Source organism: Scylla paramamosain, chromosome 14, assembly GCF_035594125.1.
Source record: "Scylla paramamosain isolate STU-SP2022 chromosome 14, ASM3559412v1, whole genome shotgun sequence".
Taxonomy (NCBI): domain Eukaryota; kingdom Metazoa; phylum Arthropoda; class Malacostraca; order Decapoda; family Portunidae; genus Scylla; species Scylla paramamosain.
Genome location: NC_087164.1, coordinates 636,506 through 650,340, shown reverse-complemented (window position 1 = coordinate 650,340; position 13,835 = coordinate 636,506). Strand labels below are relative to the sequence as shown.

The following is a 13,835-nucleotide window of genomic DNA, read 5'->3' as shown; positions in this document are numbered from 1 at the left end:
ACTAAGTTCATTGCTGATTCTTTCGTTGCATAGATTATGATTTAAAAAATCATAATTTCACCCAGAAATAAAGTAACTATCTCATAAATAGTAAGCTAGGATGATTTACATTAAACCCGAAATATTTCTATGTAACAAATGTGTGTACAGCAACGAGGGACAGAGAAAAAGATGACTCATTAAGTGGCTGGCTGGCACAGCAGTTTGGTGAATGTCAGACAGACATTGAAAGGGAGGAATTTAAGTCACAAGAAGTCACCATAATAATGGATATGGCGTGCTGAAGGCACAGCTGATGTATTTTCACACCTTCCTCCTTTTTAGTGTTGGCGTGGTTAATTTTTTGGTCAAGAACTGACTCGTTTTATCTAATGAGGCCGCTCCGGCATACCAGCGTTACCGAATCGGCGCTTTTCGTTTTGTTATGATAGTCACCAGGTTGGGGATTACCGAAGCCATGAAAACACCAGCTGTGAAAGTGGCTGGAGGTGTCACCAGGCTGGTAAGGCTTTCATTTGGGAATGTTACCAAGCGACTGTGAAATTGGCCCTTTGGTATTTCTCCCTTGTCTAATGAGTCCCTCAATACCGCAGCAACGGCTCGCTAAGCTCACCCGTGCACTCCTGCAGTGCTCTAGGATGATGTCATCTGGCCCTGGAGATTTAGTCATTTTCTGTTTATCTATCTGTTTAATGATGCTGTCCTTGCTTACGGCGATATAGACAGATGGGGGAATTGAGTTTTTGTGGCACTGAACAATACTAAGTTTGCTTTGACCCAGTCAGAAAATTCAGAAACGAGAAACCTCCCCCACATAGATGACGCGTGTGACAACGCTTCAGAAGTGTGTGGAATATTGTACAAGACAAGACATTGTTTAACAATAAAGTCACTTATTAGTGTGTGCTGTGCCATATGCTGTCCTCCTCTGCTTTGCTGTGTTCCCATCTGGGCCAGCACATGGCCGTCATTTATCAAAAAGTTATCGTGATAAAAATAAATAAATAAATAAATAAATCAGAGGTATGCTTTCCCTGGGAAAATTGTAGTCTGCAGCTAAAGTTGCTTCATTAATGACATTGTTTAATTTCTCATCGATACACAAATCACTTTCATTGTTCTTAATTTATAAAACTCTCACAAAGCACACAGGAAATGAAGTGCCTCGGCTACTGGATGGTGTTCGCCAAAGTAGAAGCATCAATGTGGATTTTATGTAGCCACAGCTTCGAGCATCCTCTTACCAAAACAGCACGCTGTGTTTTGAACCAAACGTTTTCAGTAGTCTACCTTTGCACAACAAACTTCTTATTCATATCATGAATATTATGCAGCTCAATTATGGTATTATATTATATTACTATTACTTACTATTTGATTCTATTAGTTGACCAATTAAGCTACTTGTATTTTTTAATCTTACCTAATAAACAACTCCAATCAGGCAGACAAATGCTAATATACGTATGTAATCCTCGATTTCTATCATCATTTCTAACATATCTATGTGTACGCAGCAATAAAGGGTTATTTACTTGTTCATATATTCACCGCTCTCTTTCTCTTTGCACACAGAAGCTCTTTATGGCGGAGCATGAAAAACTGAAGGATATGGAGCTTCGCTTGAAGGCAGATCACGAGAAGACCGCAGCACGGACAGCGCTGTGTATACAGGAGGATCTTTTTGAGAGCCACAAGAAGGGCGAGGGTAAGAATGTCTCCTTACCTGATGGCCACGCTGCCCTGCTGCTGGCCTCAGGCAAAGGTCTCCGGCAGCTGACTCATCTTATACTGCAAAAGGGTCACTTCCCCGTGGACGAGGTGCTGGACCACACCTGCGGCACCACCGCCCTCCACCAGGCGGCCTCGCATGGCCAGGACGGCTGCGTGGCGCTGCTGCTGAGCGCTGGCGCCAACCCACAGCAGCGTGACACGTATGGCCAGACACCCCCTCACCTGGCAGCCATGTTTGGCCATAAAAGTACTTTTCAACTCCTGGCTCACCAAGTGACGCAGGACCCTCCTTGCCGCACGGGCACTACGGGCACACAGGTGAGAGAAAATTTTAAAGTGTTTCACAAAATGTATTATAAATATAAGCGTAATCTATTAGACCCAATCGACCGACGTGACCCGGAAAGCGTCATAAGAAATCTTGTGAGATCCATAGGCCTGCAAGAGCTGCAGGAGGAGGCTCAGCGGGTGGCTGTGGATCTATCAAAGGGCGAGGCCCTTGAGGTAAAGGAGGCGGTGATGGCAGAAATAAGCATCATCATGAATAAGGTGTCAGCTGCTGATGCTACGTACCGCGGCGACCTGAGGCTGGCAGGCAGTTCTCAGTTACGCCCCTGACGAATTTGATATAAACCTTGTGATTCACAAGGATGACGTAGGAATAACTGTTAGCGAGAGAGGGAAGGAGGAAGCCCCGCTGAAGGGCAGGTTACAGATTTGTGTGAAGACTGACAATCCCCACATTGAGGGTAATAGATTTATGGCCAGTTTGTACGAGGAGGTGCACCGGTGCCTCGCTGGCCACACCCTGCAGGACAAAAGACTGATCCTGGTGCCGCCGGGCCTGACCAGCACGCAAGTGGGCGTGGGACTCTCTCTGGCCTGGCAGGAGCGAGAGTATCCACTGTTGCTGGTCGGCGTGGACCTGGTGCCAGTGCTTGAGGTGGCATGGCTGGAGCAAATTTGCAGACCGTTCCTCACTCCTGAGGACACAACCACCATGCAGCTCAGTAATGCTGCTGATGGAACATGGCGCTGCAGCTTTGCCTTGACAGAGGCTGAGGTGCTGGGGACGTTGACGCCCGCAGAGCGCCAGGTGCAGCTGATGGGAAAAGTATTTCTTTCCCGCCTCAAGTCCGAGCGCTGGATGCCTCGGCACAAAAAGAGCTTTTTCAAATGGTTCGCCACACGGGAGTGGAACATCTCGGTGCCAAGCGGGTTCTGTTTCAAGAACGCCATCCTGCGGTGGCTGGACCACAGGCGGTCGAGGGAGGTAGAGCTTGGGGATGGCCAGGAGCACGACCACACCAAGAAATTGGGGGCAGGAGAGGGACCACACCAAAAAGTTGGGGGCTGGAATAGAGAGAGACCACACCAAGGAGTTGGGGGCTGGACAGGAGGGGGACCACACCAAGGAGTTGGGAGCTGGACAGGAGGGGGACCACACCAAGGAGTTGGAGGCTGGACAGGAGAGGGACCACACCAAGGAGTTGGAGGCTTGACATGAGAGGGACCACACCAAGGAGTTTAGGGCTGGAAAGGAGGGGGACCAAACCAAGGAGTTGGGGGCTGGACAGGAGGGGGATCACACCAAAAAGTTGGGGGCTGGACAGGAGAGGGACCACACCAAGGAGTTAGGGGCTGGACAGGTGCAGGACCACACCAAGGAGTTGGGGCTGGACAGGTGCAGGACCAAACCAAGGAGTTGGGGGCTGGACAAGAGAGGGACCACACCAAGGAGTTGGGGGCTGGACAGGAGGGGGACCACAACAAGGAGTTGGGGGCTGGACAGGTGCAGGAACACACCAAGGAGTTGGGGGCTGGACAGGAGAGGGACCACACCAAGGAGTTGGGAGCTGGACAGGAGAGGGACCACACCAAGGAGTTGGGGGCTGGACAGGAGGGGGACCACACCAAGGAGTTAGGGGCTGGACAGGAGAGGGACCACACCAAGGAGTTGGGGGCTGGACAGTTGCAGGACCACACCAAGGAGTTGGGGGCTGGACAGGAGAGGGACCACACCAAGGAGTTGGGAGCTGGACAGGAGAGGGACCACACCAAGGAGTTGGGGGCTGGACAGGAGAGTAACCACACCAAAGAGTTGGGGGCTGGACAGGAGAGAGACCACACCAATGAGTTGGGGGCTGGACAGGAGGGGAACCACACCAAAGAGTTGGGGGCTGGACAGGTGCAGGACCACACCAAGTAGTTGGGGGCTGGACAGGAGAGGGACCACACCAAGAAGTTGGGGGCTGGACAGGAGAGGGACCACACCAAAGAGTTGGGGGCTAGACAAAAGAGGGACCACACCAAGGAGTTGGGGGCTGGATAGGACAGAGGCCACACCAAAGAGTTGGGGTCTGGACAGGAGAGGGACCACACCAAGGAGTTGGGGGCTGGACAGGAAAGGGACAACACCAAGGAATTGGGGGCTGGACAGGAGAGGGACCACACCAAGGAGTTAGGGGCTGGACAGAAGCAGGACCACACCAAGGAGTTGGAGGCTGGACAAGAGGGGGACCACACCAAGGAATTGGGGGCAGGACAGGAGCAGAACCACACCAAGGAGTTGGGGGCTGGACAGGAGGGGGACCACACTAAGGAGTTGGGAGCTGGAGAGGAGAGGGACCACACCGAGGAGTTGGGGGCTGGACAGGAGTGGGACCACACCAGAGAGTTGGGGGCTGGACAGGAGCAGGACCACACCAGAGAGTTGGGGGCTAGACAGGAGCAGGACCACACCAAGGAGTTAGGGGCTGGACAGGAGAGGGACCACACCAAGGAGTTGGGGGCTGGACAGGTGCAGGATCACACCAAGGAGTTGGGGGCTGGACAGGAGCAGGACCACATCAAGGAGTTGGGGGCTCGACAGGTGAAGGACCACACAAAGGAGTTGGGGGCTGGACAGGAGAGGGACCACACCAAGGAGTTGGGGGCAGGAGAGGAGAGGGACCACACCAAGGAGTTGGGGGCTGGACAGGTGCAGGACCACACCAAGGAGTTGGGGGCTGCACAGGAGAGGGACCACACCAAGGAGTTGGGGGCTGGACAGGAGAGGGACCACACCAAGGAGTTGGGAGCTGGACAGAAGGGGGACCACACCAAGGAGTTATGAGCTGGACAGGTGCAGGACCACACCAAAGAGTTAGGGGCTGGACAGGAGAGGGACCACACCAAGGAGTTGGGGGCTGGACAGGTGCAGGACCACACCAAGGAGTTGGGGGCTGGACAGGAGCAGAACCACACCAAGGAGTTGGGGGCTGGACAGGAGCAGGAAAACACGAAGGAGTTGAGGGCTGGCCAGGAGGGAGACCACACCAAGTAGTTGGGGGCTGCACAGGAGAGGGACCACACCAAGGAGTTGGGGGCTGGGCAAGAGGGAGACCACACCAAGGATTTGGGGGCTGGACAGGTGCAGGACCACATCAAGGAGTTGGGTGCTGGAAAGGAGAGGGACCACACCATGGAGTTGGGGGCTGGACAGGTGCAGGACCATACCAAGGAGTTGGAGGCTGGACAGGAGAGGGACCACACCAAAGAGATGGGGGATGGAGAGGAGAGGGATCGCACGAAGGAGTTGGGGGCTGGACAGGAGCAGGACCACATAAAGGAGTTAAGGGCTACACAGGAGAGGGACCACTCCAAGGAGTTTGGGGCTGGACAGGAGAGGGACCACACCAAGGAGTTGGGGGCAGGACAGGAGAGGGACCACACCTAGGAGTTGGGGGCTGGACAGGAGCAGGACCACACCAAGGAGTTGGGGGCTGGACAGGAGGGGGACCACACCAAGGAGTTGGGGGCTGGACAGGAGCAGGACCACACCAAGGAGTTGGGGGTAGGACAGGAGGGAGACCACACCAAGGAGTTGGAGGCTCGGCAGGTCCAGGACCACACCAAGGAGTTGGGGGCTGGACAGGAGACGGACCGCAATAAGGATTTGGGTGCCTGACAGGTGCAGGACCACACCAAGGAGTTGGGGGCTGGACAGGAGCAGGACCACACCAAAGAGTTGGGGGCTTAACAGGAGAGGGACCACACGAAGGAGTAGGGGCTGGACAGGAGGGGGACCACACTAAGGAGTTGGGGACTGGACAGGAGCAGGACCACACCAAGGAGTTGGGGGCTGGACAGGTGAAAAACCACACCAAGGAGTTGGGGGCTGGACAGGAGAAAGACCACAACAAGGAGTTGGGGATAGGAGAGGAGAGGTACCACACAAAAGAGTTGGGGGCTGGACAGGTGCAGGAACACACCAAGGAGTTGGAGGCTGGACAGAAGAGGGACCACACCAAGGAGTTGGGGGCTGAACAGGAGGGGGACCACACCAACCTGTCCAGCCCCCAACTCCTTGGTGTGGTTCTGCTCCTGTCCAGCCCCCAACTCCTTGGTGTGGTCTCCCTCCTGTTCAGCCCCCAACTCCTTGGTGTGGTCCCTCTTCTGTCCAGAGTTGGGGCTGGACAGGTGAGGGACCACACCAAGGAGTTGGGGGCTGAACAGGAGGGAGACCACACCAAGGAGTTGGGGGCTGGACAGGAGCAGAACCACACCAAGGAGTTGGGGGCTAGACAGGAGGGAGACAACACCAAGGAGTTGGGGGCTGCACAGGAGAGGGACCACACCAAGGAGTTGGGGGCTGGGCAAGAGGGAGACCACACCAAGGAGTTGGGGGCTGGACAGGTGCAGGACAACATCAAGGAGTTGGGTGCTGGAAAGGAGAGGGACCACACCATGGAGTTGGGGGCTGGACAGGTGCAGGACCATACCAAGGAGTTGGAGGCTGGACAGGAGAGGGACCACACCAAAGAGTTGGGGGATGGAGAGAAGAGGAGAGAAGATTCAGATTCAGATTCAGATTTGTTTATTATCCACCAAAGTGGTTATTACTCAGGTTACAATAGATATTTAGTAATTACGATAGACACATCAATCACAATACATTCAGATACATAAGTCTCTTACAACTATTATATATTAATGTAAAAGATTTGATAAATTGTTTACCATTAAATCCCAAAGGTAAAAAGTCACAATAAAAGAAACACACATACTACACATGCACAAAAACATACATATAAAATAAAAATAAAAATAAAAATAAAAAAGAAGACAGGTGAAGGACCGCACCAAAAAGTTGGGGGCTGGACAGGAGAGGGACCACACCAAGGAGTTTGGGGCTGGACAGGAGAGGGACCACACCAAGGAGTTGGGGGCAGGACAGGAGAGGGACCACACCTAGGAGTTGGGGGCTGGACAGGAGCAGGACCACACCAAGGAGTTGGGGGCTGGACAGGAGGGGGACCACACCAAGGAGAAGGGGCTGGACAGGAGCAGGACCACACCAAGGAGTTGGGGGTAGGACAGGAGGGAGACCACACCAAGGAGTTGGGGACTCAGCAGGTCCAGGACCACACCAAGGAGTTGGGGGCTGGACAGGAGAGGGACCGCAATAAGGAGTTGGGGGCCTGACAGGTGCAGGACCACACCAAGGAGTTGGGGGCTGGACAGGAGCAGGACCACACCAAGGAGTTGGGGGCTTAACAGGAGAGGGACCACACGAAGGAGTTGGGGTTGGACAGGAGGGGGACCACACTAAGGAGTTGGGGACTGGACAGGAGCAGGACCACACCAAGGAGTTGGGGGCTGGACAGGTGAAAAACCACACCAAGGAGTTGGGGGATGGACAGGAGAAAGACCACAACAAGGAGTTGGGGATAGGAGAGGAGAGGTACCACACAAAGGAGTTGGGGGCTGGACAGGTGCAGGACCACACCAAGGAGTTGGAGGCTGGACAGAAGAGGGACCACACCAAGGAGTTGGGGGCTGAACAGAAGGGGGACCACACCAACCTGTCCAGCCCCCAACTCCTTGGTGTGGTTCTGCTCCTGTAAAGCCCCCAACTCCTTGGTGTGGTCTCCCTCTTGTTCAGCCCCCAACTCCTTGGTGTGGTCCCTCTTCTGTCCAGAATTGGGGCTGGACAGGTGAGGGACCACAACAAGGAGTTGGCGCTGGACATAAGGGGGACCACACCAAGGAGTTGGGGGCTGGACAGGAGATGGACCACACCAAGGAGTTGGGGGCTGGACAGTAGTAGGACCACACCAAAGAGTTGGGGGCTGGACAGGAGGGGGACCACACCAAGTAGTTAGGGGCTGTCCAGCTGGACAGGAGGGGGATCACACCAAGGAGTTAGGGGCTGGACAGGAGGAAGGCCACACCAAGGAGTTGAGGGCTGGAAAGAAGGGGGACTACACCAAGGAGTTGGGGGCTTGACAGGTGCAGGACCACACAAAGGAGTTGGGGCTGGACAGGAAAGGGACCACACCAAGGAGTTGGGGGCTGGCCAAGAGAGCGACCACACCAAGGAGTTTGGGGCTTACAGGTGAGGGACCACACCAAGGAGTTGGGGGTTGGACAGAAGAGAGACCACACCAAGGAGTTGGGGGCTGGACAGGAGAGGGACCACACCAAGGAGTTTGGGGCTGGACAGGAGGGGGAGCACACTAAGGAGTTGGGGGCTGGACAAGAGAGGGACCACACCAAGGAGTTGGGGGCTGGACAGGAGCAGGACCACACCAAGGAGTTGGGGGCTGGACAGGAGGGTGACCACACTAAGGAGTTGGGGGCTGGACAGGTGCAGGACCCCACCAAGGAGTTGGGGGCTGGACAGGAGAGGGACCACACCAACGAGTTGGGGGCTGAATAGCAGGGGGAACACACCAACCTGTCCAGCCCCCAACTCCTTGGTGTGGTACTGATCCTCTCCAGCCCCCAACTCTTGGTGTGGACTCCCTCCTGTTCAGCCCCCAACTCCTTGGTGTGGTCCCTCTTCTGTCCAGCTCCCAACTCCTTGGTGTGGTCTTGCAGCTCTCCAGCCCCCAACTTCTTGGCGTGGTCCCCCTCCTGTCCAGCCCCCAACTCCTTGGTGTGGTCCCCCTCCTGTCCAGCTTCCAACTCCTTGGTGTGGTCCCTTTCCTGTCCAGGCCCCAACTCTTTTATGTGGACCAAGGAGTTGGGGGCTGGACAGGAGGGGGATCACACTAATGACAGGTGCAGGAACACACCAAGGAGTTGGGGGCTGAACAGGAGAGGGACCACACCAAGGAGTTGGGGGCTGAACAGAAAGGGGACCACACCAACCTGTCCAGCCCCCAACTCATTGGTGTGGTACCTCACGAATGAGTTGAGGCTGGACAGGAGCGGGACCACACCAAGGAGTTTGGGGCTGGAATGGACAGGGACCACACAAGGAGTTGGGAGCTGGACAGGTGCAGGACCACAACAAGGAGGTTGGGGCTTAACAGGAGAGGAGCCACACCAAGGAGTTGGGGGCTGGACAAGAGAGGGACCACACCAAGGAGTTGGGGGCTGGACAGGAGAAGGACCACACCAAGGAGTTGGAGGCTTGGTGTGGTACTGCTCCTGTCCAGCCCCCAACTCCTTGGTGTGGTCTCCCTTCTGTTCAGCCCCCAACACCTTGGTGTGGTCCCTCTTCTGTCCAGCCCCCAAATCCTTGGTGCGGTCTTGCACCTGCTCAGCCCCCAACTCCTTGGCGTGGTCCCCCTCCTGTCCAGCCCCCAACTCTTTGGTGTGGTTTTGCTCCTGGTCAACCCTTAACTCCTTGGTGTGGTCCCCCTCCTGTCCAGCTTCCAACTCCTTGGTGTGGTCCCTTTCCTGTCCAGCCCCCAACTCTTTTATGTGGACCAAGGAGTTGGGGGCTGGACAGGAGGGGGATCACACTATTGAGTTGGGGGCTAGACAGGTGCAGGAACACACCAAGGAGTTGGGGGCTGAACAGGAGAGGGACCACACCAAAGAGTTGGGGGCTGAACAGAAAGGGGACCACACCAACCTGTCCAGCCCCCAACTCATTGGTGTGGTACGTCACGAATGAGTTGGGGCTGGACAGGAGGGGGACCATACCAAGGAGTTTGGGGCTGGAATGGACAGGGACCACACCAAGGGGTTGGGAGCTGGACAGGTGCAGGACCACACCAAGGAGGTTGGGGCTGGACAGGAGAGGAGCCACACCAAGGAGTTGGGGGCTGGACAAGAGAGGGACCACACCAAAAAGTTGGGGGCTGGACAGGAGAAGGACCAAACCAAGGAGTTGGAGGCTTGGTGTGGTACTGCTCCTGTCCAGCCCCCAACTCCTTGGTGTGGTCTCCCTTCTGTTCAGCCCCCAACTCTTTGGTGTGGTCCCTCTTCTGTCCAGCCCCCAAATCCTTGGTGTGGTCTTGCACCTGTCCAGCCCCTAACTCCTTGGCGTGGTCCCCCTCCTGTCCAGCCCCCAACTCTTTGGTGTGGTTTTGCTCCTGTTCAACCCTCAACTACTTGGTGTGGTCCCCCTCCTGTCCAGCTTCCAACTCCTTGGTGTGGTCCCTTTCCTGTCCAGCCCCCAACTCTTTTTTGTGGACCAAGGAGTTGGGGACTGGACAGGAGGGGGACCACACTAAGGAGTTGGGGGCTGCACAGGTGCAGGACCACACCAAGGAGTTGGGGGCTGGACAGAAGGGGGAACACACCAAGGTGTTGGGGGCTGAACAGGAAGGGGACCACACCAACCTGTCCAGCCCCCAACTCCTTGGTGTGGTACCTCTCCTGTCCAGCCCCCCACTCCTTGGTGTGTTCCTGCTCCTGTGCAGCCTTCAACTCCTTGTTGTGGTCCCCCTCCTCTCCTGCCCCCAATTCCCTGTTGTGGTGCCTTTTCTGTCCAGCCTCACCTCCTTTGTGTGGTCCTGTCCAGCCCCCAACAGGAGTTGGGGGCTGGACAGGAGGGGGACCACACCAAGGAGTTGGGGGCTGGACAGGTGCAGGACCACATCAAGGAGTTGGGAGCTGGACAGGAGATAGACCACACCAAGGAATTGGGGGCTGGACAGGAGTAGGACCACACCAAGGAGTTGGGGGCTGGACAGGAGGGGGACCACACCAAGTAGTTAGGGGCTGTCCAGCTGGACAGGAGGGGGATCACACCAAGGAGTTAGGGGCCGGACAGGAGGAAGACCACACCAAGGAGTTGAAGGCTGGAAAGAAGGGGGACCGCACCAAGGTGTTGGGGGCTGGATAAGAGAGGGACCACACCAAGGAGTTGGGGGCTGGACAGGAGCAGGACCACACCAAGGAGTTGTGGGCTTGACAGGTGAAGGACCACACCAAGGAGTTGGGGGATGGAGAGCAGAGGGACCACACCAAGGAGTTGGGGGCTGGACAGGAGAGGGACCACACCAAGGAGTTGGGGGCAGGACAGGAGAGGGACCACACCAAGGAGTTGGGGGCTGGACAGGAACAGGACCACACCAAGGTTTTGGGGGCTGGACATAAGAGGGACCACACGAAGGAGTTGGGGGCTGGACAGGATCGAGACCACACCAAGGAGTTGGGGGCTGGACAGGAGAGGGACCACACCAATGAGTTGGGGGCTGGACAAGAGAGGGACCACACCAAGGAGTTGAGGCCTGGACAGGAGGGGGACCACACTAAGGTGTTGGGGGCTGGATAGGAGAAGGACCACACCAAGGAGTTGGGGGCTGGACAGGAGACGGACCACACCAAGGAGTTGGAGGTTGGAGAGGAGAGAGACTACACTAAGGAGTTGGGGGCTGGAAAGGAGAGGGAACACACCAAGGAGTTGAGGGCTGGACAGGAGGGGGATAACACCAAAGAGTTGGAGGCTGGACAAGAGAGGGTCCACACCAAGGAGTTGGGGGCTGGACAGGAGCAGGACCACACCAAGGAGTTGGGGGCTGGACAGGAGGGAGACCACACCTAGTATTTGGGGGCTGGACAGGTGCAGGACCACACCAAGGAGTTGGGGGCTGGATAGGAGAGGGACCACACCAAGGAGTTGGGGCCGGACAGGTGCAGAACCACATCAAGGAGTTGGGAGCTGGACAGGAGTAGGACCACACGAAAGAGTTGGGGGCTGGACAGGAGAGGGACCACACCAAGGAGTTGGGAGCTGGACAGGAGTAGGACCACACCAAGGAGTTGGGGGCTGGACAGGAGCAGGACCACACCAAGGAGGTTGGGGCTGGACAGGAGAGGAGCCACACCAAGGAGTTGGTGGCTGGACAAGAGAGGGACCACACCAAGGAGTTGGGGGCTGGACAGGAGGGGCACTACACCAAGAAGTTGGGGGCTGGTCAAGAGGGGGACCACACCAAGGAGTTGGGGGCTGGACAGGAGGGGGACCACACCAAGGAGTTGAGGGCTGGACAGGAGAGGGACCACACCAAGGAGTTGGGGTTGGACAGGAGGGGCACCACACCAAGGAGTTGGTGGCTGGACAAGAGAGGAACCACACCAAGGAATTGGAGGCTGGAGAAGAGAGGGACCACACGAAAGAGTTGGAGGCTAGACAGAAGCAGGACCACACCAAGGAGTTGGGGGCTTGACAGGTGAAGGACCACACCAAGGAGTTGGGGTATGGAGAGCAGAGGGACCACACGAAGGAGTTGGGGGCTGGACAGGAGCAGGACCACACCAAGGAGTTGGGGGCTAGATAGGTGAAGGACCACACCAAGGAGTTGGGGCTGGACAGGAGAGGGACCACTCCAAGGAGTTGGGATCTGGACAGGAGGGGGACCACACCAAGGAGTTGGGGTCTGGATAGGTGAAGGACCACACCAAGGAGTTGGGGGCTATACAGGAGAGGGACCACACCAAGGAGTTGGGGGCTGGACAGAAGAGGGACCACACCAAGGAGTTGGAGGCTGGACAAGAGAGGGACCACACCAAAGAGTTGGGGGCTGGACAGGAACAGGACCACAACAAGCTTTTGGGGGCTGGACAGAGGAGGGACCACTTCAAGGAGTTGGGGCTGGACAGGAGCAGGACCACACCAAGGAGTTGGGGGCTGGATAGGAGGAGGACCACACCAAGTAGTTGGAGGCTGGACAAGAGAGGGACCACACCAAGGAGTTGGGGGCTGGACAGGAGCAGCACACACCAAGGAGTTATGGGCTGGACAGGAGGGAGACCACACTAAGTAGTTGGGGGCTGGACAGGTGTAGGACTACACCAAGGTGTTGGGGGCTGGATAGGAGAGGGACCACACCAAGGAGTTGGGGCCGGACAGGTGCAGGACCACACCAAGGAGTTGTGAGCTGGACAGGAGCAGGACCACACCAAAGAGTTGGGGGCTGGACAGGAGAGGGACCACACCAAGGAGTTGGGGGTTGGACAGGAGCAATACCACACCAAGGAGTTGCTGGCTGGACAGGAGGGAGACCACACCAACTAGTTGGGGGCTGGACAGGAGGGGCAGTACACCAAGAAGTTGGGGGCTGGACAGGAGGGGGACCACACCAAGGAGTTGTGGGCTGGACAGGAGGGGGACCACACCAAGGAGTTGAGGGCTGGACAGGAGAGGGACCACACCAAGGAGTTGGGGGCTGGAGAGGAGGGGCACCACACCAAGGAGTTGGTAGCTGGACAGGAGAGGAACCACACCAAATAGTTGGGGGCTGGACAGGAGGGGGACCACACCAAGGTGTTGGGGGCTGGACAGGTGCAGGATCATACCAAGGAGTTGGGGGCGGGACAGGAGAGGGACCACACCAAGGAGTTGGGGCTGGACAGGAGCAGGACCACACCAAGGAGTTGGGGGCTGGATAGGAGGAGGACCACACCAAGTAGTTGGAGGCTGGACAAGAGAGGGACCACACCAAGGAATTGGGGGCTGGACAGGAGCAGCACACACCAAGGAGTTATGGGCTGGACAGGAGGGAGACCACACTAAGTAGTTGGGGGCTGGACAGGTGTAGGACCACACCAAGGAGTTGGGGGCTGGATAGGAGAGGGACCACACCAAGGAGTTGGGGCCGGACAGGTGCAGGACCACACCAAGGAGTTGTGAGCTGGACAGGAGCAGGACCACACCAAAGAGTTGGGGGCTGGACAGGAGAGGGACCACACCAAGGAGTTGGGGGTTGGACAGAAGCAGGACTACACCAAGGAGTTGCTGGCTGAACAGGAGGGAGACCACACCAAGTAGTTGGGGGCTGGACAGGAGGGGCAGTACACTAAGAAATTGGGGGCTTGACAGGAGCAGGACCACACCAAGGAGTTGTGGGCTTGACAGGTGAAGGACCACACCAAGG

General features: G+C 56.6%; 2 protein-coding genes across 4 annotated transcripts in view; both read left to right on the top strand.

The window, feature by feature from the left end:
* Window positions 1-2,354, top strand: part of LOC135106727 (ankyrin repeat and protein kinase domain-containing protein 1-like) — a 32,480-nt gene extending 30,126 nt beyond the window's left edge. For all 3 annotated transcript variants that reach the window (XM_064015984.1, XM_064015985.1, XM_064015986.1), the window contains exon 6: window positions 1,576-2,354. In XM_064015984.1, coding sequence (XP_063872054.1) covers window positions 1,576-2,352 — 777 coding nt within the window. In that variant the 3' untranslated portion in view covers window positions 2,353-2,354. The remainder of the gene's footprint in view (window positions 1-1,575) is intronic.
* A 2,843-nt stretch (window positions 2,355-5,197) lies between these two features.
* On the top strand, window positions 5,198-7,622 carry LOC135106712 (uncharacterized). The gene is made up of 4 exons (XM_064015970.1): window positions 5,198-5,425; window positions 5,543-5,675; window positions 5,759-6,607; window positions 7,204-7,622. Exons 1-4 carry the CDS (start codon window positions 5,198-5,200, stop codon window positions 7,620-7,622), a joined length of 1,629 nt encoding a protein of 542 aa, XP_063872040.1.
* The last annotated feature ends 6,213 nt before the right edge of the window (window positions 7,623-13,835 follow it).